Raw genomic sequence first — 25,702 nt, 5'->3', positions numbered from 1 at the left:
GGCCATGTGGCCGGCAGGTTAGGCCAATGAACACAAAAGTGGTGGTCGAAAGGACGATGGATGACGGGTTGGTGCAACTCGCAGTGCAGTTGACGACGAGGGCTTGGCAAGATTGACTGTAGGAGATGAGCCGATGACAGTGATGCGCGGGGCGTAGAGGTAGCGAATAAGGTCTAGCAAGGACCAACTGGCACGGCCGAGAAGTATGCCGTATTTGGTCTGTGGGTTGTTGATCAGAGTTGTAGACGGTTGGGAGAAGCAATTGGGATGTTCAAGGGGAGGCAAGGTTGATTTAAAAGGAATCGGACACACAAGAGTGGGCGGGGCGGCTGATGAGAGAGTGATATGGAGATCTTTGGAGACGAGGATGGGCTGCGGAGGATGCTGCGGAGTACGACGAGGTAAGGATCGGATGAGGAGGGAGGAGTGAGGAGTGGGAGTGAGGAGCAGGGAGTGGGGAGAGGGGAGAAGGGATGATGCACAAGTCCAAGCGTTTGGCGATCCTGCCTCTTTGACCGACTTTGACCTCTTAACGATATCCGCAAAAGGAGGAGTAGTGTGAAAGAATAAAGGGAATCATGATCAAGTACAAGATGATAGATCAACACTTGTAGGTCTCCTGCCTCTGCCGCGGACCTGCATCGCGCCTCGGTCATATGGTCACTGCTATTACAAGACTTTCCGGGTCCCTTCTGACAGTCAGTGCCACATCACTCACCCATTATCCATTATCCTTGCTTTACATTCTCGGCTCGAACGTGAGCCACCCACAGTTCCTGGGCAATAGCAATCCGCCCAGGGTACGTAACTCCTCTCCTCTCCATCAGGCATACATGGAACCATGGAGTCAGGTATTACTCACGGTACGGGCCGCCCTGGCTCCGGCCTGTCCGGGGCATTGAACGCGCAGCTGCGGGGCGCAGCCGAAGCGGGGGACCAAGAGGGCAACATGATCAGGTTACGTACTTTGTGATCAGACAAGTCCTGGAGAGTTGGGTGGAGGGCATTGGGAGGGGCTTGGGGCTAGGAACAGTGAGGGAAATCAGGATTACTCATACACTCATGGTTGCGGAAGGCTAAAAAGGGGAGATTGGACGACCCAAGGGTATTTGTTCCCTGTACTATGGCTGCTGGGGCTTACCGGGGCTGGCCGGGGCTGACCGGGGCTTGATCAGGGTTTGAGGTTGATTCAGTCAAGATATTATCAGTAGCTTTGGCTCAAGCGATCAAGCTGGCCTACTTGTACATAATTATTAGATCCAAGGCCGAGACTTTGATTTCCCGACTTCCCGTTCCGCAAGGACCCTGTCCAATCTGTTCTATCTGACTTGCCTGGAGCCCTTGAGGCGTCTACCCCGGCACCTCGGATCGGCCAAGCCTCCGGTCGGCCGGACCAGGCCAGGCCAAACGGATCATCAGGATCAACACAGGCGCCCTCACTCTACTCCTGATATTCCTGATTTACCTGAACGTTTTGATACCAAAAGCCACGCGACTAGAACACGCGTGTGCAATTCATTTCATTTAGCTTGAGATTGAGAGCTTCCAAATTCCAAAGGTCAAAAGTCATCATTGTATTACAATAAGCATGTCCATACAATCGATTATTCTTGGTCTCAATACTACATTGAATTGTGCACGTACATGTACATGTACAACTCACATTCCACTGCTATACACATTTATTTACACAGCTTCCCCTTCCTGCGCTTGCCGTTTCTCTCGGCTCCACCTACCTTACCAGAGGCATCTCTTTGGATGATGTACGTACGTTCACAAGGGTGTCTTTGGTAGAGCGCGTATAACAGTACGGCACATCATCAGAGACAAAAGAGGCACACTACAGAACTCTTTCAGGACAAAAATGGATAGATGACCACTTTAAGCTCTTCGCTAGCACTCTAACGTGACAGCTGACACCTCAGACAGGCTTCATTTGAGAGAGACAGGGCTTTGTCACCTCCTGGAATTTTGGGAGACAGCAAGTCAACTTCACTTTGGGGTCAACGCGATTACGCACCTCCGTTGGAGAACGAGAGAGTTTCTGTTTGACGCCTTTACATCTACTATTGCTGCACTACTCAAGCACAGAAGAATCGCACTACCTTGCAACCCTGTCACGCCTCCAGATGTCCAAATCTGTCACAGCCCTTGCTCACGCGTGCAGCGGGACGATGCGATGCTTCCATCTACAACTCGTCGACGTCCATGACGTCCTTGGGAGGCACAACCCTGGTCTCGGCCAACCACGCGTCGATCTGGGCCTTGAGCTCCGTGTTTGGAACCACGTCCTCGTACTTCATCCTGGTTACTGTCAGATATACCGCCGCGGCGGCCATGCTCCGCAACTCACGGAACGTTGTTAAAGGGGTCCAACTCCTTCGACAAAAGAGACGCGCGAATGGTGCTGCGGTCGACGGTGACACGAGAGACGGGAAGGATGACGGGGTCCTTCATGACTAGAGGGTTAGCACAACAGGTCGGCACAAAACACACGGGTCGCCATGAGAGGGTCTGCAATGTCAGCGGCAAGCTTTAGAGTCACCACTCACCCAAGAATTCGTCGGGAATCTCGCGCTCCTCCTCCGCCTCGATTGTCGCCTTAGCGTCCTCGACACGCTGCGTAAAGGCCACGACGCCAGCAACTTCACCGTCCGTCATGATCGCGCGATTCTTGAGCACACGAGCAAACCGCTCAAAGAGCTCCTTCGTGTAACTGCGACCATCGTTGGCGACGGCAGTAACGAAGGCGCGCGAATCGCCCAGGTTGAGGTAGATCTGGGCGATGGCGGCCAGCAGCTGCTTGGGCTTGAACGAGAACCGCTCGGGATCAACCAGCTTGAGCTCCTGCATCTTCGGGCCCACCAAGTTGGTCAGGTTCTCATCAAGTGACTGCGGAGCGTCAGACTCTGCTCCCTCCAAAAGACTACGACGCCAACTCACCGCCGCCAAACGATCGACAATCTCCCCCACCAAGAAAGGCTCCCTGGTCGTCGCTGTAAAGTCGCGCATCAGTTCGGCGTGGTCACGTCCCATCGACGTGTGGAATGGAGCGATGCTCTCGGCCTGCGCGAGCTCGCTCTCGAGGTCTTTCCTCTCGTTTTCTGGGAGCGCGTTCCAGCTTTCGGTGTCCTCCTTGCGGGCACGGAGAGAGTGAATCTTGGCAAGGTGCGTCAGGGACTCCTCCAGGTGGAACGTCGTGTCGCTCATCAACATGTTGACGAAGCGGATGAACTGGTCCTCGTCGTCGCTGCGCGCTGTCAGCTGGTCCTAGGCATAGGTAGTAAACCTACCGTGCAGATTTGACAAAAGCTTCGCGATGAAGCGGGTTTGACCACATACTCTTGATGATGCGACTGATGTCACGGCTAATGTCAGTTTACCATGTGGGCTGCCACGTACCGGAAATTGAACTTGTCCCAGAATTGAGTGTGCCCGCCAGTCATTTCAACGTCTGATAACGTCAGCCACTTCGCTTTACGATCCTTACCGATGAAGAAGCGAATGAGAGTCGGCATGAGCTGCTCGGTTGACAGCGGGAGGACACTGAGCTGGTCGAAGAGTGGGCCCTTACGCCAGTATCCCACAGGGTACAAACCATTCGCGAGAGCCTGTGGTCAGCGTGCAGGCCGGGAGTGGAGCTTACATTAATCAACTTGGCCTTGAGGAAGGGATTATTCACGTAAGTAGGTGAGACGAACGTGAGCGCAAAGGTGATCAAGATGTCCTTGTCGGCCTTGTCGAGTGCGTCTGGATTGTAGCTGCCAGTCAGTAAGAATATAAGGATCCAGACAGACCGAGACAGGAAGAGGTAATACTCGACAATGTTCTCCAGGAGGAACTCGGGAAGCATCTTGAACTGGATGGGAGCCTCGGCGGGAAGAGGCAATCTGCGATGTCAACAACAGTCACAACGGGAAATTACGAGATTGAGACCTGTGGATGTTGATGTTTAGGGTCAACAAGGCGGAGCATCCAGGTCATGACGAATCCACAGAATGTGAGATTCAAACGAGTGAAAGCCGGGTCCAGAAGCTGCGTGTCATACGCATGAACGGAAGCGTGAAGCGTAGCAATGTCGGCCTGTGTATAAGCACACTTCTCGTCACCTTCAGTCACCTTGAGCTTGGTAATCCCAGCCTCGCCTTGTGCCCTGGCAGCCGGATTCTGCAGATTAGCCAAGTCAGTATGCTCTCTCACGTTCCCCCACTCTGCGCGACCAGCTTCGAGCTTCTTGAGTTCATCCTCCATCTGCTGGATGTTCTTCTCGGCCTTGGAGCGTGTGTCGATGGTCTTGCAGAGGCCGAGGTGGAAGATGCTATTCAACAGGTAGAACAGGTCCGAAATGAAGTTAGGCTTGGTGTCGACATTCATGGCACCGTCAAAGTACTGGTCGGCCTCCTCCTTAGTAGCGCGGATCTTGGTCTCATCAGAGATGTCGAGCCGATCACTGTGAAGGTAGTAGTCGGTATCGACCTTGTCGATCTTGGAGAACTGAACATCCATCACAGGCTCAAAGAGCTTAAGCAGGACGGCGTGGATGTTGATCATGAAGCCGTCTGTTGACACGGTCCTGTAGTCGACCTGGTGTCAGAAGCCAAACCAAGCGCGAAGCTCTACCCTCATGCCAGCACGCTTCTGGTTGACCTTGCAGACCACGGTGAAGTACTCCAGCACGCCTTCGCGAGCCTCTGGCGATGCCCTGACGATGGAGTTGTAGATGCTGAACAGCGACGACTGCATATTAACTCGGCATGGGAATAAACACACCTGCAGCCCTCCGAGAGTGTGGCGAAGGTTTGCCTTGTTCGCGTCAATGTCAGCGACCTTGCGGTCTGTTGGGTTGGAGAAGTAAGTCTTCCAGATTTCAGGCTGAGATTAGGACCAGTCAGCAACGGTGGATCTCACGAATTCACGAGGGAAGACACTCAGTCGGGTCAAGGGTCCGAGGAGAGACTTCCACTCAATGGTGTTGCCGGCCACGTTCGGGGCAAGCCACACGGGGAGTGAGGGAAGCTACGACGTGAGCTTAGAACACACAATGGCAACTCACGAGCGCCGCAATGCCCTTGACCTGTACAAGGAGGTTCACAGCACTGAGGTACTTGCGCCAATCGTCGCCCAGTAGGTCCGCCGGGGGCGTGATTTGGAACCACTTCTGGAAGAAGAGGCTCAACGTGGGCGTGATCACATCCGCGAAGCTTCCGTCTGGGAACCCCGCAATGAGGTCGTTGAGGAATGGCAGAAGATCGCTCGGCTTCAGAGCGCCCTGGTGAACAACGGCAGGCTCGGCTGTGGAAGACGTATATGGATCTCCGGCGTTCGAATTCGCGCCACCGTTGACTCCGAGAAGAAGAGGAAGGAACTCTGCCGGACCCAGATCCTCGCGTCTGAAGGTCAGCAGCTGCGGCTTACCGTAGACTCACGCTGCCGGTTGGGGGAACATGCTGGGGTCCTCAAGGGTCATTCCCGCGTAAGAGATGATAAGCCTCTTGAGCTCGTCAAAGGCCTTGGTCCACTGAATCTTCTCTGCAGCGCTGTAGCCGAGGCGCGACATCTCACGGTTGGCAGCGTACAAGCGCTTCCAGCACCCGGTGAGGTACTCAAACACGGTCTCGTTCTGAGGCATACCAGCCAAGACCATGAGCTGGTCCGGGTCGTCGCTGAGGTCAGCAACTGGCAGCGAGCCACACCAATCCGCGCTCACGAGGTCGCCATGGCGTTGGGGTCCAAAGATAAACGCGCAATCAGCAGCCGGTCACGAATGTCCAGCGACACGTTCAATTTGGTATGGTCGCCTCATGTCAGCTCAGGGCATGTGATCGGCTAACCTGGACTCTCTTCAGCAATCTCCTCAGCGAGGCTCTTGAGCCAGCAAAGGGTCCAGTCACTCCTCTCGGCAATGGACTTCTGATTGTCAGCAGGGACAGTTGAAGCCTTTCACTGACCTTGAGCGTCACTGAGAACACAGCTGCCACTTTGGTTGACTCCCACTGCAGGTATGGAGTTAGCGGAGTCGCGTGAACCGCAGGCGAAGGGACGGTCTGATGAGTCGATGGGGTGGCGGTACGGGAAGTTGCGGGGGAGGACTTGTTGATGACACGCGGTGCCGGAGCCGGCGACGCGGCCTTGGGGGGTGGCTTGGGCTTCTCGGCGGGGCGAGCCGCGGGAGCAGGGGACGCGCCGCGAGGCGACGCGCCTTGACTAGAATTGCCGACCAAAAGCAGGCGCGATCCTGACGAAGAGGCAGCGCTTAGAGTCTGAGGGTCCGCTGGGGGTGTCGCTGTGGACGGCGAAGGCGTGGAAGTTGACGGCCCGCCTAACCTAGCAAGACGCTTCAAGCGCATCTGGAGATCAGCCGCGGTCATGAGGAAGCGAAACTGCGACTGACCTTTTCGGCCTCGGAGAGCTCTTGATCATTGCCAGACATTGTTGTATGACAGTTGTTGAGGAAGGTGTGTTGGCAAGTGTCAATTGCATTGCAGTGACAAGCGCATGACGCGTTCATTTGGGCCGAAATCTCCCACGGTGGACCTCCCTCTAAGTGGAGGTATCCCACGGGTGTGACTTCTCGATCTGTTGATCTTGCAACCTTCCTCCACTACTAGTGTTTACCGACCTCGCCTTCATCCACTGCAGTTAACTGCAACCGACTAGTGGTCAGAAGCTCTGAGTTGGCACGATACCAAAGATGTCGCACGTTGTGGCTTCACTAGATCTCCCATCCAGTTACAAGGACAGTCAGTCCGAGGTGAGCAACATCCTAATCGTACCAGTTCCTGGATCTGACCTTTCCCAGCACGACCGTGAGACGGAGCGCCGCCTCTTGGCGGACTCGTGCACACTCTACGTCGGAAACCTCAGTTTCTACACGACAGAGGCTCAAATTTACGAGCGCAAGTCTCTGATATTCTCCCTTGAAGCTGACAACAGTGTTCTCAACATGCGCGAAGCCAGAGGAAGGTGGCGGCATCAAGCGGTGAGGGTTATGCCGAGTATCGACTAACGCCTGCAGTGTTATCATGGGCCTTGACCGCCACCAGAAGTATGTCTACCCGCTGGGATGTGACTAACTCTGACTAGGACACCCTGTGGCTTCGCTTTTGTCGAGTACTACCTTCACTCGGAGGCCGTGGCCTGCCTGCGTTACATCTCAGGCACCAAGCTCGACGAACGTATCATCCGCTGTGACCTCGATCCAGGATACAAGGAGGGTCGTCAGTTTGGGCGAGGCAAGAGCGGTGGCCAGGTGCGGGACGAGTTCCGCCAGGAATACGACAGTGGGCGTGGAGGATGGGGACACCAACGCCTCGAGCTCGAACGCCGGCAGCAGGAGCAGGACCGCCTGCGCCAGCAGGTGCAGTTCGACACGTACGCGGCCATCGGCGGTCTCGGACAAGCTGGCGCCGACGTGCCGTCAGGTGAGGCGGCCGATCGCTCGAAGCGCGCGCGTAGCGAGGACGATCGCCACGATGAGGATGATGGGAAACGGTTCCGGGGCGAGCGTGATGAAGAGTGAGGCTGTAGTGGTATCGACATGTATGATAGAGCATTGCATCACCCGATCGCACTACAGTATGATAGTCAGCATTAGGATAGACTTGGAATTGATTGCTATCTTGAAAGACCACTTCACCATGCCCTGGCCATGCACACTCGGTATTTTGGGGGTTCGAATAAGGATTGTGTGTGCGATCGCCCCTGACGTTTAGGGGGTGATAGGTGGATGGTCACCCACTCCCCATACTCCACACTCTCCACTCTTCACACCTACACTCTTACACGCTGACACGCTTATACACTTACACACTCCATTCGCGTTTAATCCCTCCTTGTCGCGCGTTTGGTTTTAACAATAGAGCCATTTGTCTTTTATTCGCCTCGCTCCTAGCACCAATAGGCCCACTTTCTCCGGCGGCAACCCCACACCTCCCAACGCGACATTCGCCCCATCTCGATGTCGACGCCCTCATCAACAGCTCCGTCAATGGGCCCTGACGGCCCCACACGCATGCCCTCAGTATCCAGGACTGGGCGGCGTTCCTCCCAGTCCGCTGGAGCTTCGGTCGTCCGTCGCCCATCCCGTGCGACCCACCCACCAGTCGCGCCCTCGAAACCCCTGTCCCACCAGGAGGCGTTAGAAGCGCTTCGCGCGTTCCTCAAGGAGCGTTCCTCCTACGATGTCCTCCCCGTCAGCTTCCGTCTCATTGTTCTCGACAGCCAACTCAAGGTTAAGAAGGCGCTTGACGTCATGTTACTCTACGGTATGCCATCACCACGGGTCCGCTAACTCCAGGCGTTGTCTCGGCGCCGCTGTGGAACACGGCGACGGCCAAGTTTGCCGGCATGTTCACGGTTCAGGACGTTATACACCTGATCCAATACTACTATCACACGTCGAGCTGGGAGGGCGCGGCTGCCGACGTCGAGCAGTTCAGGCTCCAGAGCCTCAGAGGTGAGATCGCGCCTTCGGGCTGGCTGACATCCGAGATATCGAACGGGAGCTACACGTTCCACCGCCGCCGCTCCTGTACATCCACCCTCTGCGCCCTCTGCTTGACGCTTGCAAATACCTGATTCAGACGCACGCCCGCCGCCTGCCGTTGATCGACGAGGATTCGCAAACCAACGGAGACGTTGTCATCAGCGTTTTGACGCAGTACCGTGTCCTCAAGTTCATCGCCATGAACGTATGTCTAAATGTGAGAGAGGACTGACGTTCAGTGCCGCGACATCACCCAGTACCTGACGGCCGGTGTACAGGAGCTCGGTATAGGGTCGTACGTCAAGGACGTGACCCCCGAGCGGCCGTTCGGCCCGATCGCGACGGCGACCATGCAGACCGCGGTGTTTGACGTCGTGCATATGTTCTCAGAGTTGGGAATCAGCGCAGTGCCCATCGTTGACGACGAGGGCAAGGTATTGAACCTGTACGAGACGGTCGACGTTATTGTAAGTGCCCGTGCGTTGGACGAAGCTGAAGTTCAGACTCTTGTCCGTCTCGGCGCGTACCAGTCTCTTGACTTCACCATTGCCCAGGCTCTCAAACAGCGCTCCCACGATTTCCCTGGCGTGGTAACTTGTCACCCAAATGACTCGCTTGGAGCCATCTTCTCACTGATCAAGATCCGCCGCGTCCACCGCCTAGTCGTGGTGGCGGGCGCCAACGATCCCCAACCCGGGAAGCTGGTGGGCGTCATCAGCTTGAGCGATATTATGCGTCACCTCATTGTACGTTGTCGTTGCTTCTGAACTGACACAAGAACGAGACTGGTCCTATCCGAGAGCGCATGCCACCACACGAGGAGGGCGACGAGTCGGCCATCGCTGGAGTCAATTGAGGCCCTGGCCAGTAGAGTTGACTTAGAGCTGTTTGTAGCACACTGCCTTGTACTGGAAATCACTTGTGGACACGATGGGATTTATTTCGGGTTGCATGGTTGTGATTATACATGCCATTGTGCGATTGTCAGTTCAGGGGTGGCTCGTGGCTCGTGGCTCGTGGCCCATGGCTCGTGGCTCGTTGGCTCGTGGTTGGTGTGGTGGCGTTCAACCGCGGGGCCACGAGTCGTTTTGGTCATAAAGAGTCCGACAGACCGACAGAGGGTTGTAATGTTCCACCACATTCGCGGTTAACCACCAACAAATACCAACTGGCAGACTTCTCTCATCTTTCCTCCTCTTCTCACACATCTCCCACCATGGCTGACGCTCGCAAGAAGCAGCTCGCTTTCAACATGTGAGAGACTTCCCTCCCTTACGGTGCCCGCTAACCATAGCATCGACTTCCTTCGCACCTCCCAACGCGATGGGACCGTCAAGGAGGACGAGAGCGAGAGTCTGGATATTGCTAGTGAGCACACTCCGCGGTTACAATTAACCGACAGTCGAGGTCATCTCGTCGGCGTTTGGTGTCGACCTGGAGTCTGCCGACGACGTTGCTCAATATTCGATCAAGCCCGCGTCCCTCCTGTCGCTCCTCGACGTGCTCGCCAAGACGAAGAGCAAGGCTACCAGCACTGGCGCTGGCGCTGGTGCGGCACCCGCTGCTCCAGCAGCCAGCGGCCCAACTGAAGAGGACAAGACCAAGGCCGACGCTCTCAAGACCAAGGGCAATGGCCTGATGTCGCAGAAGGAGTACAACCAGGCCATCCAGCAGTACACCGAGGCCATCAAGTTGAATCCCAACCCTGTGTACTACTCGAACCGCGCCGCGGCATACGGCGCTCTCAACCAGCACGACAAGGCGGTCGAGGACGCTGCACGCGCAATCGACCTCGACCCCCAGTTTGCCAAGGGCTACTCGCGTCTTGGGTGAGTAGAACCGTGGACCGTGGACGGTCTGACCGTAGCCATGCCCAGTTCTCGCTCGGAGAGTTCCAGAAGGCCATTGACGCGTACGAGGCCGGATTGAAGCTCGACCCGGCGAACAACAACATGAAGAGCTCGCTCGCCACCGCCAAGTTGCGCCTCGGCGAGCAGGCCCCGGCTACGGAGCGCTCGGCCTCGCCCAGCGCTCCCGCTGCTGGTGGCGGTATGCCAGACTTGTCGTCGCTCGCGAGCATGCTCGGCGGCGCCGGCGGTGGCGCCGGTGGTGCTGGTGGCATGCCCGACCTCTCAGAGATGATGCGCAACCCGCAGATGATGGCCATGTGAGCACCTGTGTGGAGGGAGAGGAAGAGGGCTGTCGCTGACAACAGGGCGCAGCAGATGATGGCGAACGGTGGCCTCGAGAGACTCATGTCCAACCCGAACATCCGCCAGATGGCGGAGAACATGCAGAGCGGCGGCGGCATGCCCGACTTTAATCAGCTTGCGTCGGACCCCGCACTGCGCGAGATGGCGCAGCAGTTCATGGGCGGACAAGGCGGCGCTGGTGGGCGCTAGGGGCCCCGGGACGTCGACGGCCTGTCTATCACTTGTGACGTGCACTGTGGCTTGTAGTTACGTATGAGGGCTTCATTGGGACGTTCGTCTCGATCATCTCCTCCGTACGTCGTGAAGAGGCCCCATCGCCGAAACAAGTGCGTCGTCCCTAAGGATTGGGCATACTTTCGCGGCCTGACACTGCCATCGCTGAATCTGTGACAGCGCTGACAACCACACTGCTACTGAACTACAACTACTGAGCTACAGTACTGATCTGGTGACTTGCTCATACATCTCGGCCCGAATAGATCGGGCCACTTGTGCACATGGAGCTGGGGTTGGTTTTGAACGAGCGGCAACACCCACCAATCCCGTCCACTGAGGGTCGGAGCTCGGTGGCTGAACACGGTTCTGGTCGTCCCGTCCACCTGAGTCTTCAGTGCCGCCTTTTTTGTCACCGTTTCTCCATCGCTGTTGAAAACGTCCAACAATGCAACTGACATTGACATATTGATGAACACCGAGTTGTAGTAGCTGGAGCTGGGAGAGACGTTAGAGGGCCATCAGCCGTCACCTCTGCTCTACCTCCGGCCACGGGTGTTCGGTAGACACCTTCTGGGAGCACTCGCCCTCACGACGCTCTGGTGTATCCCAACGTTCATTCCCGATGGGCTCGCCGAGGCCCTTCCACTACCAACCCCTACGGTTTCCCAACCGCCGCACAACTTTGCATTCCACCCGCCCCCTAACGCCGCTTACGCTTCCGCATTCGAGGAGGGCCGCATTCGAGGAGGGCCGCATTCGAGGAGGGCCGCATTCGAGGAGGGCCGCATTCGAGGAGGGCACCTTGCGGCATGTCGGCTATCCGTCCAGCATCTTTGCGCTAATGGTGTTGCGTGACTGCACGCACCTCACACCAGCGTGGTTCACGCTGTGCGTGGCCCGCCGCACACCCTTAGCGGAGAGAACATATGCCGAAGAACTGGTGTTCCCAGACTTTGGGCTGCCTGAACCAGCGTTTGCGCAGGAAGTACACGCGGGGCCTGGCGTGAGGGCCTGTCCTCTATCGCGCATCACGGCGTTTACGGTGACGGATACGTGGTGTACAAGAGCCAGCATGGGCAGAACTTCGTACGGTTCCCAGAGGGCTGGCTGAGGTAGGTCATGAGCGATGTGGCATACACACCCGAGGGTTACTCGGATAGGTGGAACGGGCATGCGTACACGGTCCCCAATGCGAGATTGTGCGATCTCAACTAGAGCCCGCGTCGGCTAATGGGGCAAAGGGAGCTGCCCTTGTCAACACACCGGACAGCTGGTCGTTCCAGCACTGGCCTGACCGCGCAGTTCACGTCGAATCCGGGGCGGAAAGTGGTCAACGAACCAGATGTTGTCACAGCCATCGGTCGCCTCCTCCGGACCAGGGGGAACGGCGAGAGTCTTGCGCACTGGTCGGGCATCTATCCAACGTTTGAGGGCAACTTGCACCGCTTGATCGACTTTATGTGGCGTAACGTCTCCGCCCTCGAGGGACCGCACGACGGCGCAATCATGAATCACCGCTTCGCCGGCCCAGGAACGCTCGTGCTCGGGTTCCTCCCTACGACGCGCATATGAGATAATTGAACTATGAGGAGACGAGCATGCACGGCCAAACGTATGCGGCTATTGTGATAGGGCCTGCAGCGGAGACGGTGGACGATATGATCATCGACCCAGCGGATGCCGTGACCCTCCTCGAGAGGCATCTCGGCAAGGCAAGCCGAGGAAGAAGAACGTCACTCTTAGCTACCAGTGGGATGCGGAGTAGTAGATAGACTATAGACCCCTTAGAGGCCGCATGTACACCTGAACAGCACATAATGTACAGTACCGCGTCCTTGCGAGCGAGAGATGACCGCCACAGTGACGCCATCCCAAGTTGTAAGCGAGTGGCGCTCTGCTTTCGTCTACCTCAGAACAGAACCTCACTAGGACACAAGCATTTCCTAGTTCTCCTGCATCTCCTGCTGCCACTTCTTCGGCTTGTACACCACACGTTATGTAGCCACTTGCACACGGAGCCACTCAAGTCCGCAAGTGGAGGCCGACATCAAAACATTCCGACCGCACCCCCAAGTTCTCTCCATTGCATCAATCATGGCTAAGCAGCTAACCTACGACGACGGCCCGATGGTCTGGGTACGCTCTTCGCTGACCGATCTGACACCAGGTGGACTGCGAGATGACGGGCCTCGACGTCGCGAACGACCGCATCATCGAGATCGCCGTCATCATCACCGACGGGCACCTGAACCCCGTCGACGAGGGTGTTAGCTGGGTCATCCAGACGCCCAAGGAGGTCTTGGACGCGTGGGTGCTCAGCAGCTCATATCGTCTGACAGCAGCATGGGCGAGTGGTGCACAGATCAGCACCGCAAGTCGGGGCTCACCGCGGCTTGCCTCGCGAGTCCGCACACGTACGACGAGGTGGCCGCCAACGTACTCGCGTACATCCAGAAATGGATTCCCAAGAAGGGCGCCGGATTATTGGCAGGGAGCAGTGTGCACGCCGACATGAGGTGATTGGGCCATGTGCCCTTATCTAGCTGACGGCAGATTCCTCTTGGTTGGCATGCCGCAAGTCATGCAGCACCTGTCGTACCGCATTGTCGACGTGTCCTCCGTCAAAGTCAGTGTTTAGATGCTCAAGCGCGCTGACCACCAGGAAATCGCACGGCGGTGGTATCCCACGCTCAGTAAGCAGGAGAAGAAGGCGCGCAAGACAGAGTCGTCGCACCGGTGAGCTGCTTTACCTTAGATCCAGCTGACCGCTGCGCGCTTGACGACATCCAGGCAAGCATCAACGAGCTCCGCTTTTACCAGACCAACATCTTTGTGCCTCTCGAGCAGGGCGGCCCCACGAGCGGCAGCCCTCGCAAAGAGCCTCTCAAGACCGCAATCTAATCCATCGCAAATCTCCAGTAGATCACACAAAGCTCTTGTAGACGACCACTGCGTCGACGTACTCCTCCGTCCCGTTGGGACCGGTCCTGAGCCGCCCGGCCTTGGGTATGAGGCCGACGCGCTGGAACCCCAACTTGTCCCACAGCCGCAGCGAGGCGACGTTGTCTGGCGTCAGCGATAATGGTAGCAGAGGGCTCACTGTCATAAACCAGGTTGAAGACGGAGGCGCGGTACCCAAGAGCGGGGGCGTAGTAGAGGAAGCTCTCAGCAAGCGCGCCGCCAATCTTCTTCCCTCGCTGGACGGGCGGGACGACGAAACCCGCGTTGCAGTTCTGATGTTAGTTATGTCCGGATAGCCCAGAAGATCTCTCACATGGCTTGCGCGCCCAGGGTAGTTTGGCTTGCTGCTGTCAGTTGCCACAATTAAACCAAGGCTTACATGTAGTAGCAACCCGCGATGGCTTCCTCGATGCTCCGCCCGCCCATGGCATCCTTTACTGTCGCAAACTTGGCGGCGTCCACGTCGGCGTCGTGGAGGACTCCGACAATCGTTACCGAGTTGAAGAAGTAGTTGACAAACTCATCGTGCGTGAGCGGCCCCTCTTGCGGGTACGTCTTTCCCTCTATCGTCAGTCCTGCTTCAGTTCTTCATGCTCAGGACGCACCGGCCAGCTCTTCGTTGAACACGCGCCAGAAGTAGTCGATGACCGCGGGGTCCGTCTCCGACCCGTACACCGGGTGCGTCGTCACACACAGCCCGTTGGGCATCGAGTAAGAGCGCGCCGTGACGCGCTCCTTGGGGGTAGGAGTAGCGATAGCTCCGTATGCTGACATGATGGATGTTGCGGTCAAGAATGGACGAAGTGACGTCTTATACCGTTTGTCCGGCTACACCGCCTGATTTCCGCTTTGCCAAACTTGGCCGGACTTGGCCGCGGCCAACCGGGCCGATGCCGGCCTTATACATCATCACACTGGCTCTATTGATATTCGTTAGACACAGCTGCTGCGCGAAGAGTCTTGAGTTCGTCGTCACGGTCGCGGACGGCGTTACAGAGGTTCTTGAAATCTGCGTTAGCCTTCCGGAATCCACTGGACCCACTGTTACAGTTCGAGGACGATACGATGTCGTCGAGCGACTTGAGTACCAGATTGAGCACGTCCTCGGCCTCGGCAGCGATGAACGCGTACTGCCCCGAGAGTTGGAGTGAGCTGGTCTCAGAACAGCCTCTAGGCCACTAACGTGTACGCTACCATCAGATACCACCAAGCGTATGTAGGGCGCGGCCTCTTGGAATCGTTGTTGGCTTCATGAGGTTCAAAGTTCATGAGCACATCCTTCTGTTGTTGGAACCATTGCTGCACACCCTCGATGTCTAGATCGCCGACGTGCCCACGCGCTGCTGCTACCCACTCACGGGCCTGCCACAGGTACTTGCGAGAGCCTGAGCAGGGCGCCGAGTCGAGGAGGGGCAACAGCTCTTTGGCCTGCTCACAGACGAACATGTTGGGGTGCACACCCGGGACGCGGTTTAGTGCCGTATGCCTTGTGTCAGTGACAAAATGCTCGGGACCTCACCATAGTCGGATTCCTGCGCAGTAGAGAGACCACCCGTACAGCTTGGGCGCCTTCCGATCGTTGTCAAATAGGTGGGCCGGAAAGAGCTCCCCAAACTGATCGTCAGCATCTGCGGTGACGAGGATCGACCTCACCTTTTCTGGATCGGCCGAGGCCAGGCTTAGAGGTGGCTGGCCAACCAGGTGACGCCAGATCGTAGAGCTGGCGGCGAGGTGCGATAGCGTCCAGCACATCTGACGCATCTCCTCCTTCCGGATACCAGACGTGACAGCCGCCTGCGGCGGGAGATCTGTGGTTGCGGGTGCAGACCAATAGGGCAGACAGGCCTTGGCACAGCCTTCCATGAACCCAAGCGCACTTGCGACTCGCCCGAGGTTTTGCCAGGTATGTGGTTGGAACTCAAACGCGACGAGCAAGAGGGCCGTCTGCACGAGGGTGGGCTCATAATAGCCTGCGGTCAAACAGTGGGTGACCATGCTGCGCGCCTCTTCGGCGAAGCAGAGCGCGCGCTTACGGCCGGCTTCTGTATGGCCCTCTCCCAGGAATGTCATGTGCGCCAAGACGGCGTACACTACGTGCGCACCCATATCCTGCGCGAAGAACGACTTGAAGAAGAGACCGCGGTGGAAAAAGTTGAACCAGATGTCGCAATCCTTTAAGCTTGAGGTCAGCAGCGCAGCGGAGGAACCTCACAAGTCGTCGCACAACCTAACAACGCGGTCCCGCGGCGTGCTTGCGAAGAGCGTCTCCCACCACGATGAGCGGTCTTGATCTAGGTTGCCAGGGATACGGTGAAGTGTCGGAGATAGGACAGGGGCGGCTTGTGGGGCTTTGGTCGGTACAGTTGCGGAACTGGGACTGGTGATTAGTGATGTATTCATGGCCATGAGTGTGGCTGCGTACCGAGACGGATTTATTATTCGACCATTGGATGGTGGGAGGTGGTGCACAAAGCCGCCTCGAGGCTTCAGACGACCTGCACGTCAGCCAGCTCGCACCACTGGTCGCAGATATTACCTCCAGGCTCTTTGTCTGGCCCGCGCCGCTTCACAACGGCGTCGTAGTGGCAATGAAATGATTTCTTATGGCAGTTGACACAAGTAGGACGCTCTCCCGAGCACTTGATCTTGCGCTCGCGGCTGGTGTGAGCTCGCCTTTTTTCCCGCAACTAACCAGCGTGTGCATGAGATGAAAACGGGCTTAGCCCGTAAATGGGCTTGCCTGAAAGGCTGAGCGACTACGACAGACATCGTGAAAAGGGGTCCACGTCTGGACACGATACCGAGCCTGTGAACAATGATAGGATAGTGATGGGATGAGAGATGAGTTGCTTACCGGGTTTGGCGAGACCAGGATACGTCGCCGGTGGTATTAGTGATAGTAGTGTTGACGACGCGCTGATCCAGTTGCTGGCGGCATGACCTTGATGGCCCGTTCGCTGCCGAGCCTGCCAGCCTGCCAGCCTGCCAGCCTGCAAGCTTGGAAGTCTGGACCTTGAATCATGTATCATGGACTAGTTAGAACCCCTTAATATTGGATCAACCAACAGATTGAACGTTAAAAGCGCCGCGTTGTAGTACATGTCCAGCATGTGAGATTGCTGTGCCGCCCCACAAGCATTCCGGCCACTTGCAACCTTGGCAACAGCCCCTGCGAATCGGATCGTCATAAGAACCGAGTGGCCTTTGACTTCATGCTGCACTCTTCTTCCCAAGTAGGTTAAGATGTAGACATGACTGGTTCCTTGAAACGGCGAGGATGATGATCGTGCCGGTCATAGTGTAGCATCGAGAATCGTGGACCGCGTGTGTGCAAGGGGGAAGAGGGGAAGAGGGGAAGATGCACGTTAGTTTCGATCGTGGCTGTGCGTGAGGTCTCTAGCAGTAATGGCGCCTACCAGATCTTTATTACCGAGTCTTCAGATTGCATCTGGATGCCTGGAGAGGTGGTTGCGGCGTACCTGCGTTTAAAGCAAACAAGACATATGGTATATCGCGAATTATTAGGATGGAAACTTGGATACTTGGGAAAGGACAGATCGGTCGGATACACGGCGTCAAGTGGTGGTGGAGGGTCTTGTATATCCTGGTGGAGGGAAGGGATGACGCGCTTTCCCATTCCTAGTACCTGAGATGATCAAATGACGCGACAAGGACGCGAGAGCTTGAGAGCTTGAGAGGAACGAGAGGAACGCGTCGCAATCATACAAAGTAAAGTCAATCTCCATAATATCACCACATCACAACCATCGGCAACCACTCATTCATTCATATCAAGGGCCCCCACAACCAACCCCCTCCAGCTCACTCCAATTCTCCAATGTCCTCACAGGCATCATTATCGCATGACAGCGATCGCCGTCGATCAGGACGCGCCCATGCGTCAGTGAGGAACCGCCTCCTTCCACTTACTCGCTAACTCCCTACAAGTTAGCGCTAGCACAGGATGTTTTCCACGTCGAGGCCATCGTATGCCGTTCCTTGCATCCCGCCAAGACTCCCACTGGGGAGGACGAGTACTTCTACCTTGTGCGCTGGGAAGGATACGACCCGACACATGACACATGGGAGCCGCGTTCAAACCTCGCCAACTCGAGTGAGGCCATAAGGGAGTACGAGGCAAAAGGTGCGAGTGCCGCATGGCGTGGACTCACCGCCAGAGACACCATTCTCCATACTCGACGTTCGCGATAACGACACAGAATACCTCGTGAGGCTCGGCATCGCAACGAGGTACATGGAACCTTCCCCGTTCTATCCCAAGGTGTGGATGACGGTGGAGACAATGAAGGATTTCTGCCGCCCGAGGACAGTTGACTCGGCTGTGAAACAATTCCATCGTGAGCTTGAGGAGGTTGGCCTCCGTAAGCGCAAACGCGCGGCCAAGCAGAAAGCAAGCACGGGACGTAAGAGTAGTCAAGTGCCAAGCCGATCAGGTGAGATACGCGCAATCATTGCAGTCCTAACAACAGACCTGGTCATCCTTGCGGCGAAACGAAAGTCCTCTGGGAAAGCCAAGGGATACAACTTCCACGTGCGGTGGCGAGAGAACGGTCAAGATCAGGAGGAGTGGCTCCGTCGCACAGCGATCAAGGATCGGTTCGGGGACGCCGGTGTGAACGCCATCACAGAGTTCAACGGGCAGGACATTGTTGTTCCAGCTCCGACACCGACGGACTCTGTAGGTGAGGTCATTCCCCCCATCATTCCTTGTCCGGCTCTTGTGTGCTGACCCATTTAAAAGAAAGCGACTATGACCGCGAACGCCAACGGAACATTGAGGAGAATCGGATATTGCTGCAGGAACTTGGCCTGTAACGCCACTTATGCAGACATTTGTGTCATAAAGTAGCATGTTAAGCCCATGTACATAAATGGACCGCCCACTCGGCTCGGCTACACGCGGTCCACCTGGTGGCGACACGGTCCTAGAGTGGGCAGGAATGGTCGTAGAGTGGGGGATTCAAGTGCCACAGGGATAACGCCGGTAGGATTTGTTGGTTCCGGTGCAACTTTTTCGAGAGATTCTTCGCCAGGGTGAGCAAACGTTTTTGGGACCTGGGACTATTGGGAAGTGAAATCAAGGTAGAGGTAGAAGGCACAAGAGCAGAGGAATTGACCCAAAGGCATAGGTAGGACCAGATTAGCCCGCCTTGTAAGCCTGGCTTGACTCCTCTCCCTCCTACCAAACCCCCCTCCCCCCCTCCGGCGCTCCTCATCTTTGGGTCGATTGCATTTGCTCCTCTCTCATCCTTCACCAAAAGGCAGTTACTTAGGTCAGTCGTCCTGCTCCCCATCTCGCTCTTCATCAACTCCTCTCCCCGAGAGAACTCAAGAGCTCACACTTAGCCACCAAAAAAATCTAGCCAACATGTCCACCGACGACGTTTACGAGGGTGCCATCGGTATCGGTGAGTCCATGGTCGCCAAACACTAGCAACACTCAACGAGTGTTTGCCGCCGTCGATGGCGAGCACGCATACGAGTACATGCGCTGACTGTCTACAGACCTCGGCACCACCTACTCCTGTGTCGGTGTCTGGGCCAACGACCGCGTCGAGGTGAGTTGAATTTTGGACAAATCTTAGTGCGCGTAAACTTGTGCTGATACCCTCCCCAGATCATCGCCAACGGTGAATACACCCATCCACATTGCGTCTGAGTATCTACTGACATTGCAGACCAGGGCAACCGCACCACCCCCTCGTATGTCGCCTTCAACGAGGGCGAGCGTCTCATCGGTGACGGTGAGTGATGATCCCGGCCCTTGGAAGGATTTTTTTGCTGACGCCCGAAAAGCTGCCAAGAACCAGAGCGCCATGAACCCCCGCAACACCGTCTTCGACGCCAAGCGCCTTATCGGCCGCCGCTTCGACGACTCTGATGTTAAGAAGGACATGAAGGTGAGCAGCGGATGCATAGGAGACGAGTTACGTGCGTACATTGTGCTGACCTGTCCAGCACTGGCCCTTCACCGTCATTGACAAGGACGGCTCCCCCTACGTCGAGGTCGAGTACCTCGGTGAGAAGAAGACCTTCTCGCCCCAGGAGATCTCCGCCATGGTCCTCACCAAGATGAAGGAGGTTGCCGAGGCCAAGATTGGCAAGACCGTCAAGAAGGCCGTCGTCACGTAAGTCTAAACCCCAATGATGCCCTCTGCGACGGTCTTGCTGACTTCTCAGCGTTCCCGCCTACTTCAACGACTCGCAGCGTCTCGCCACCAAGGACGCTGGTGCCATTGCCGGCCTTGACGTTCTCCGCATCATCAACGAGCCCACTGCCGCCGCCATCGCTTACGGTCTTGACCAGAAGACGAAGGAGGAGAAGAACGTTCTCATCTTCGACCTTGGTGGTGGTACTTTCGATGTCTCGCTCCTCTCGATCACCGGTGGTGTCTTCGCCGTCAAGGCCACCGCTGGTGACACCCACCTTGGTGGTGAGGACTTTGACCAGACCCTCCTTGACCACTTCAAGACCGAGTTCAAGCGCAAGAACAAGCTTGACATCTCGGACGACCCCCGTGCTCTCCGCCGTCTCCGCTCGGCTTGTGAGCGTGCCAAGCGCACCCTCTCGTCGGTCACCCAGACCACCGTCGAGGTTGACTCGCTCTACCAGGGCGTCGACTTCTCGTCGAACATCACCCGTGCCCGTTTCGAGGAGATCAACGCCGCTGCGTTCAAGTCGACTCTTGAGCCCGTTGAGAAGGTTCTCAAGGACTCGAAGATGCCCGCCGCCAAGGTTGACGACATCGTCCTTGTTGGTGGCTCGACTCGTATCCCCAAGATCCAGTCGCTCGTCTCGGAGCGCTTCGACGGCCGCCAGCTGAACAAGTCGATCAACCCCGACGAGGCCGTCGCTTACGGTGCCGCCGTCCAGGGTGCCGTCCTCACCAACCAGACCTCGGACAAGACTGCCGACCTCCTCCTCCTTGACGTTGCTCCCCTTTCGCTCGGTGTCGCCATGCAGGGTGACGTCTTCGGTGTTGTTCTTCCCCGCAACACCCCTATTCCCGCCAACAAGTCGCGTGTCTTCACCACCGTTGAGGACAACCAGACCACTGTTACCTTCCCCGTCTTCGAGGGTGAGCGCCTTGCTTGCAAGGACAACCGCTTGCTCGGCGAGTTCGAGCTTTCGGGCATCCCCCCCATGCCCCGTGGACAGGCCGAGCTTCTCTGCACCTTCGAGGTTGACGCCAACGGTCTCCTCAAGGTCTCTGCTCAGGACAAGACCTCGGGCCGCAAGGCTCAGATCACCATCCAGAACTCGGTTGGCCGTCTCTCGTCGGAGGAGATCTCGCAGATGATCAAGGACGCCGAGATGTCCAAGGCTGCTGACCGCGACTTCGCCGCCCGTCACGAGGCCAAGTCGGAGCTCGAGTCGTACATCCACGTTGTTGAGCAGCAGATCACCTCGCCCGAGCTCGCTTCCAAGCTCAAGCGTGGCGCCAAGGGCGCCATCGAGTCGGAGCTCGGCAAGGCGATGGAGGTCCTCGAGGAGGAGGCCGCGACGACTGAGCAGTACAAGAAGTCGATGCTCTCTCTCAAGCGCCAGATGCAGAAGGCCATGGCCTCGGCCCGCTAAGGGTCGTCTATCTCATAGCTGTATCGCTGTGCCTTCATTGTACGCCTACGTCTTTGGACATGCATTCAGATAAATTGGTGTTTAGAACTATTCTCGGATGAGAGGCTGCATGTAGACGGGCAAGTCGTGTTCTGATGAGGGTTTATGTATCCTCTTGTGGCTTTTGAGAAAAGTGGACGGCTTCCACCTGGCAGCTGATAGGTGGGGATGGACTGATCGAGTGCGAGGTGTGAGTCACGAGACCCATCTACTTTCTAATACTCTTCTATTACTGACAAGGGTAAAACAATAAGGCATTCAGCTGGTGCAGCCGACACTTTATACTGTCCATTTCCCCTTGTTCACCTTGTTCACCTTGTTCACCTTGTTCACCTTCTCCTTTTCAGATCCTCACGTTGCCCACCCCCGATGGACGGCACGAAGCGCGAATTCGAGAAGACGTATGGTACGCTGTCCGACTGATACCTTTGTTTTCAATTAACGACAGAGAATGAGGTCGGGCGCGACGCGTACAAGGCGCGCTATGACTTTGAGACCATCCGGCAGAGTGAGTTGACCACGGAGCACGCTGAACCAGTCATTGCTGAGGCTCACTTTGTCAATGTCGCCTTTGTCGACTTGGATGGCAACCCAGTGCGTCGGATTGCCCCACTTCCTTGTCTCAACCTCGGCCTATCGAGGGCAGGTCAGCCTTCCTTTCTTGATTCTTGGCGGTTGGCTCTGCGCTCTGACATCGTGACCACTGACTACTCACTGACACCAGCAATGCATCCCCATGGTGGCAGCCATTGTTGAGACGCCAGCGGGTCTCGAAGTATACCTACACGGCTACCACCGTGCTCGCCTCGTCCGCCTTGTGCCCCCCGAGACGCGCGTGTGCATCACCGCGACGCTGATGGACGGAATCGTGCTGGCGTTGAGCGCGTTTAACAGCTCCATCAACCACCGGAGTGCCGTGCTGCATGGCCAGGTAGGGGAGTGGAGTGAAGGTGAAGCGGGAGAAAAGGAGCGATGGGAAGCCTCACGTGCGATTGTTGAAGGAGTGATGCCAGGACGCTGGGATGGGTGTCGTGCGCCCAGCCCAGCCGAGATGACGACGACCGGCTTTGTTAAGGTCAAGATCCACAGTGCGAGTGCCAAAATACGCAGCGGGGAGCCAGGGGAGGAGCGTCGGGACGAGAAGGACGAGGAGCTACGAAGCCGCGTGTGGGCTGGCGTGATTCCTGGTGAGTCAAATGGGAGTGAGTGATGACGGAGACTGCGGGTTTCATGAGTTGGGGAGCTGTAGGCAAATGAGGGCATCGGTGCGGAACTGAGAGGGTCATGTGCGGAGATCCGAGCACCGTTCTCAAAGACTGGAAGAGCACACAGGACAGGTCCATTGGGCGCCAGTGATCGCCGGACGGACCTTCTCGTAGCCGTGGAGCACTCTGCGCTGTCCATTATGTGGAAGCAGGGCTGGAGAATAGAGCGACTGGGGAATGAGCGGTCTCCAGTCCCCTTCCGGCGCCAGTGCTCGATCAAAGACGCGTAGCTCCATATCTCGACATTGGTGGCCGATGCGGACTTAAGCAATTGGAAGCCACAGAGCCAAAGCCAGGTTCACCATGGTCCGAGGTCGAGTAGAGTAGGTGGCAGGTGACTGTCCGACCGCCAGGGCTCACTGATCAGTGAGCATTCCGTTGAGACATTCCGGTCACTGTAATACTCTGATAAACTCGGCGCCGTAAAGTGCGGAGATAAAGGTGTCGTGCCCAGGCCGCTGGGCCCTCAGCGCGCCGGCTATATCACCCGAGAAGCCAAAATGTGAACGGGGCCGTTGCAAACCGGTGTTTGTGGGGTTTGTGGCAGCGATGCTAAGCACCAAAGCCCATGTGATCTGGCACTCGCAGTAACGTTGGCATGTTGGCACAAAGTCGCGCATCTACGCGATCGAGGGCCATATCCCCGTTCCCGAGGAGTCGAGGGCACAGGGCATATTGTAGGAAGGCTCGAAGGCACGTTGACTCTAGTTCGTGCTGCGTACGGCACCCCAGAACCTTCGCGTTTCAACCGCGTTCCGCTACCCGACTACATCCAAACCTCCATCGTTCGTGGAGGCGCTCTATCCAACTGAGAGTGCTGAGGTTCCAGTGGTTCGAGATATGCAGAGTCAGAAGACTGAGTCAAGATGCTACATGCAATTCTGGACGTGTGTACAACGATGTTGGGTGCTCTCTCACCACTCCTACTCCTCTCACCTCCCTCATTCGCTACGACTTGCTTTCCTTATCGCTCTCCTCGCGGATCACTACGCCTACACGGTTTACACCTCGTGATAGAGACAAATTGGACGGATTGACGACATGTGCGGGTCGACTGGTATCGAAGGTGCTGGCATGTGGCACCGCTACGTCAGCCGCGGTGGACGGTCAGTTGCTGAGAGGAGTCGGGTCGATGACCACCATATCGACGGTAACCATGTTGAGGTCGTCTGCGGTCAGCGGCCGCAGGTCGCCACGGAGCTACATGCGACATAGTCCTGGAGCCAGTCCTTGTTCGGGTCGCCGTTCCCGATGTAGCGCCTGTGCGGTTAGATTTAGCGACGGATCTGGGGAGCTCCTGCCGGAAGTACGACCCACCAAGCCACTGGGAAGTTAGCGAGATCTCGTGCGACGCACTGTGCTCAATCATGGTACCACTGGGCTGGAATCAGTCAGGGCCACTCTTATCGGGTCGGGATTGGCTGCCAGTGGAGCAGTTGACATGGTTGCTAGCAGTACCTACCAGGTAGAAATCGTAGTACTGTTATCAGCTGGTCCAGCCACCGTCGTCATCATTTTCCCCCACGCACGCGGTAGTCGCTTGGCGTCAGTGTTCAGCCTGGCTACTTCGCGGGGAGCTCACTTTATCGGGCCCCAGCGTGACGGCGCGAACATGTGAAGGGTGGTGGCACGGCGGCCAGGCTCAGGAAAGTACCACACTGAGGGTCAGTTGATCCTCTGGGATGCAGAGCTCACTCCCATCGGTCCAAATGCACTCGTGGTGCATGCACGAATGGAGATGGAACTGGCTGGACTGTCAGCGACCTTTTGGAGGCAATAACAACCAGTCCAGGGCAAGGCAGACGCTCACCCCGCCTCGTTACCTACCGATAGTAGATGTCCCAGCGTTCCTGAAGGGCTCCGAGTTCCGACATGTCGTGCGCCCGGCTCTGCCGGTATGGGTGGTAGCCGCTATAGTTGTGTGAGCTTAGGTGCGAGGCTGTAATGGGGAAGACAGCGTAGGACGACAATGACCAAGGGTTGAGTGTGGAGTGCAGCTGTGGGCGTGGGTGAGGAGACCGCCCTTTTCGCGCATGTAGCATATATGCTCTGCCCCGGGGGATGGGGGCGCGGCAATATCGAATGGTACGGAGAACGGATGTCATTCCCAACTTGGACCTGCGCGGGTGGACGATGTGGGAGGGAACCAAAGCGCGCCACGGGGCGTGCATGGTGGAGGTCAAAAGTTGCGCACAAGTGCAGTTCTTCATCCAAGGGTTGGTGGAGAAGGAGCTACCCTAGGGCGGCGAGTGGAACATAACAAGCCACCGTCGCGCTGAGGGGGACGGGCGTTGGCCGGTCCCGGGTCCCAGGGCTTCCGAAGCGCGGGCGCCGAGAGCGTGGGCTCTGGGAAGCGGTAGGATGGAGGAGAAGTACTCACTACATCGCGTCGGTGGCTTGAGGGCTTGGGGAACGGCCCGTGGGCGACAAGAAACGTGTCCTCAGGTGCACGCTTAGGCTGGGTCGTGAGCGCCGCTGCCGGAGGACCTGTTTGCGAGGTGGCGGCGGCGTTGGCTCCCCGGGCCGCCGGCAGTGCAAGCGGGCACGGGCACGGGCACGTGCTCGTGCAAGAGGTGGCGGAAGCTTGATTTTGGCTGGGTTGGGCGTTTGAGACGCAGCAGGCAATGGGCGAAATAGATAGGGCGGGGGCGTAGGCGGGCACTGGGGCGACGAAGCCGTTCTTGTGGTGAATCAAGGTCTGGGTTTTGAACGACGAAGCGGAAGCAAGGGGTCCATCGCTGGTGACGAGGATTTAACTTGAGCGGCAAGTCAGTGACTCTGCTGGACAGCTGGGATAGTAGACTCGTGTCGAGTCTCTTCTCCGAGGCTGCGAGGCATGAGAGGACTCGCGGTGCTGGAGGCAAGATCTGCCGTGATGCAATTCGGCAAGTGTCTGGCCTCGAGGCCTCTGAGGATGGGATAC

The 25,702-nt window shown here is 57.0% G+C and overlaps 11 protein-coding genes across 11 annotated transcripts; 7 read left to right on the top strand and 4 right to left on the bottom strand.

Annotated features, from left to right (window-relative positions):
• Positions 1 to 2,189: 2,189 nt before the first annotated feature.
• On the bottom strand, positions 2,190 to 6,430 carry UFD2 (uncharacterized protein; the record flags this gene model as incomplete). The annotated part of the gene is made up of 20 exons (XM_060602179.1): positions 2,190 to 2,304; positions 2,354 to 2,459; positions 2,553 to 2,892; positions 2,944 to 3,250; positions 3,294 to 3,368; positions 3,403 to 3,454; positions 3,491 to 3,611; positions 3,647 to 3,761; positions 3,798 to 3,890; positions 3,926 to 4,167; positions 4,201 to 4,584; positions 4,621 to 4,737; positions 4,771 to 4,872; positions 4,909 to 5,016; positions 5,054 to 5,390; positions 5,427 to 5,663; positions 5,708 to 5,798; positions 5,832 to 5,910; positions 5,949 to 6,347; positions 6,392 to 6,430. 20 exons carry the CDS (start codon positions 6,428 to 6,430, stop codon positions 2,190 to 2,192), a joined length of 3,459 nt encoding a protein of 1,152 aa, XP_060458598.1.
• A 261-nt stretch (positions 6,431 to 6,691) lies between these two features.
• CBC2 (uncharacterized protein) lies at positions 6,692 to 7,519 on the top strand (the record flags this gene model as incomplete). The annotated part of the gene is made up of 5 exons (XM_060602177.1): positions 6,692 to 6,751; positions 6,800 to 6,806; positions 6,934 to 6,979; positions 7,016 to 7,045; positions 7,084 to 7,519. 5 exons carry the CDS (start codon positions 6,692 to 6,694, stop codon positions 7,517 to 7,519), a joined length of 579 nt encoding a protein of 192 aa, XP_060458597.1.
• A 492-nt stretch (positions 7,520 to 8,011) lies between these two features.
• On the top strand, positions 8,012 to 9,341 carry SNF4 (uncharacterized protein; the record flags this gene model as incomplete). The annotated part of the gene is made up of 6 exons (XM_060602176.1): positions 8,012 to 8,264; positions 8,297 to 8,455; positions 8,491 to 8,690; positions 8,725 to 8,952; positions 8,989 to 9,231; positions 9,264 to 9,341. 6 exons carry the CDS (start codon positions 8,012 to 8,014, stop codon positions 9,339 to 9,341), a joined length of 1,161 nt encoding a protein of 386 aa, XP_060458596.1.
• Positions 9,342 to 9,701: 360 nt separating this feature from the next.
• On the top strand, positions 9,702 to 10,887 carry sgt2 (uncharacterized protein; the record flags this gene model as incomplete). The annotated part of the gene is made up of 5 exons (XM_060602175.1): positions 9,702 to 9,739; positions 9,780 to 9,853; positions 9,888 to 10,314; positions 10,353 to 10,652; positions 10,701 to 10,887. 5 exons carry the CDS (start codon positions 9,702 to 9,704, stop codon positions 10,885 to 10,887), a joined length of 1,026 nt encoding a protein of 341 aa, XP_060458595.1.
• Positions 10,888 to 11,755: 868 nt separating this feature from the next.
• CcaverHIS019_0509570 (uncharacterized protein) lies at positions 11,756 to 12,486 on the top strand (the record flags this gene model as incomplete). Its single annotated transcript, XM_060602174.1, has 3 exons — positions 11,756 to 11,802; positions 11,886 to 12,026; positions 12,198 to 12,486. The coding sequence occupies 3 exons, from the start codon at positions 11,756 to 11,758 to the stop codon at positions 12,484 to 12,486; spliced, it is 477 nt and encodes a 158-aa protein (XP_060458594.1).
• Positions 12,487 to 13,008: 522 nt separating this feature from the next.
• Positions 13,009 to 13,815, top strand: rex2 (uncharacterized protein; the record flags this gene model as incomplete). Its single annotated transcript, XM_060602173.1, has 6 exons — positions 13,009 to 13,050; positions 13,082 to 13,221; positions 13,257 to 13,430; positions 13,468 to 13,540; positions 13,577 to 13,650; positions 13,710 to 13,815. 6 exons carry the CDS (start codon positions 13,009 to 13,011, stop codon positions 13,813 to 13,815), a joined length of 609 nt encoding a protein of 202 aa, XP_060458593.1.
• A 22-nt stretch (positions 13,816 to 13,837) lies between these two features.
• Positions 13,838 to 14,649, bottom strand: CcaverHIS019_0509550 (uncharacterized protein; the record flags this gene model as incomplete). The annotated part of the gene is made up of 5 exons (XM_060602172.1): positions 13,838 to 13,980; positions 14,015 to 14,147; positions 14,189 to 14,219; positions 14,255 to 14,438; positions 14,481 to 14,649. The coding sequence occupies 5 exons, from the start codon at positions 14,647 to 14,649 to the stop codon at positions 13,838 to 13,840; spliced, it is 660 nt and encodes a 219-aa protein (XP_060458592.1).
• A 146-nt stretch (positions 14,650 to 14,795) lies between these two features.
• Positions 14,796 to 16,281, bottom strand: CcaverHIS019_0509540 (uncharacterized protein; the record flags this gene model as incomplete). The annotated part of the gene is made up of 6 exons (XM_060602171.1): positions 14,796 to 14,884; positions 14,918 to 15,027; positions 15,059 to 15,361; positions 15,395 to 15,489; positions 15,529 to 16,054; positions 16,088 to 16,281. The coding sequence occupies 6 exons, from the start codon at positions 16,279 to 16,281 to the stop codon at positions 14,796 to 14,798; spliced, it is 1,317 nt and encodes a 438-aa protein (XP_060458591.1).
• Positions 16,282 to 17,713: 1,432 nt separating this feature from the next.
• SSB1 (uncharacterized protein) lies at positions 17,714 to 21,475 on the top strand (the record flags this gene model as incomplete). Its single annotated transcript, XM_060602170.1, has 13 exons — positions 17,714 to 17,779; positions 17,824 to 18,019; positions 18,054 to 18,329; positions 18,366 to 18,578; positions 18,638 to 18,707; positions 19,158 to 19,169; positions 19,243 to 19,304; positions 19,402 to 19,454; positions 19,514 to 19,526; positions 19,575 to 19,640; positions 19,693 to 19,796; positions 19,855 to 20,024; positions 20,077 to 21,475. 13 exons carry the CDS (start codon positions 17,714 to 17,716, stop codon positions 21,473 to 21,475), a joined length of 2,700 nt encoding a protein of 899 aa, XP_060458590.1.
• Positions 21,476 to 21,883: 408 nt separating this feature from the next.
• CcaverHIS019_0509520 (uncharacterized protein) lies at positions 21,884 to 23,591 on the top strand (the record flags this gene model as incomplete). The annotated part of the gene is made up of 5 exons (XM_060602169.1): positions 21,884 to 21,920; positions 21,963 to 22,022; positions 22,053 to 22,108; positions 22,239 to 22,701; positions 23,488 to 23,591. 5 exons carry the CDS (start codon positions 21,884 to 21,886, stop codon positions 23,589 to 23,591), a joined length of 720 nt encoding a protein of 239 aa, XP_060458589.1.
• Positions 23,592 to 23,886: 295 nt separating this feature from the next.
• Positions 23,887 to 25,164, bottom strand: CcaverHIS019_0509510 (uncharacterized protein; the record flags this gene model as incomplete). Its single annotated transcript, XM_060602168.1, has 10 exons — positions 23,887 to 23,948; positions 23,984 to 24,039; positions 24,097 to 24,103; positions 24,136 to 24,160; positions 24,242 to 24,259; positions 24,309 to 24,318; positions 24,362 to 24,437; positions 24,475 to 24,527; positions 24,607 to 24,690; positions 25,160 to 25,164. The coding sequence occupies 10 exons, from the start codon at positions 25,162 to 25,164 to the stop codon at positions 23,887 to 23,889; spliced, it is 396 nt and encodes a 131-aa protein (XP_060458588.1).
• Positions 25,165 to 25,702: the final 538 nt, after the last annotated feature.

The sequence above is a fragment of the Cutaneotrichosporon cavernicola genome (genome assembly GCF_030864355.1).
Source record: "Cutaneotrichosporon cavernicola HIS019 DNA, chromosome: 5".
Classification (NCBI taxonomy): Eukaryota; Fungi; Basidiomycota; class Tremellomycetes; order Trichosporonales; family Trichosporonaceae; genus Cutaneotrichosporon; species Cutaneotrichosporon cavernicola.
The sequence above is the reverse complement of the archived record's forward strand: the minus strand, read 5'-3'. Positions and strand labels throughout refer to the sequence as shown.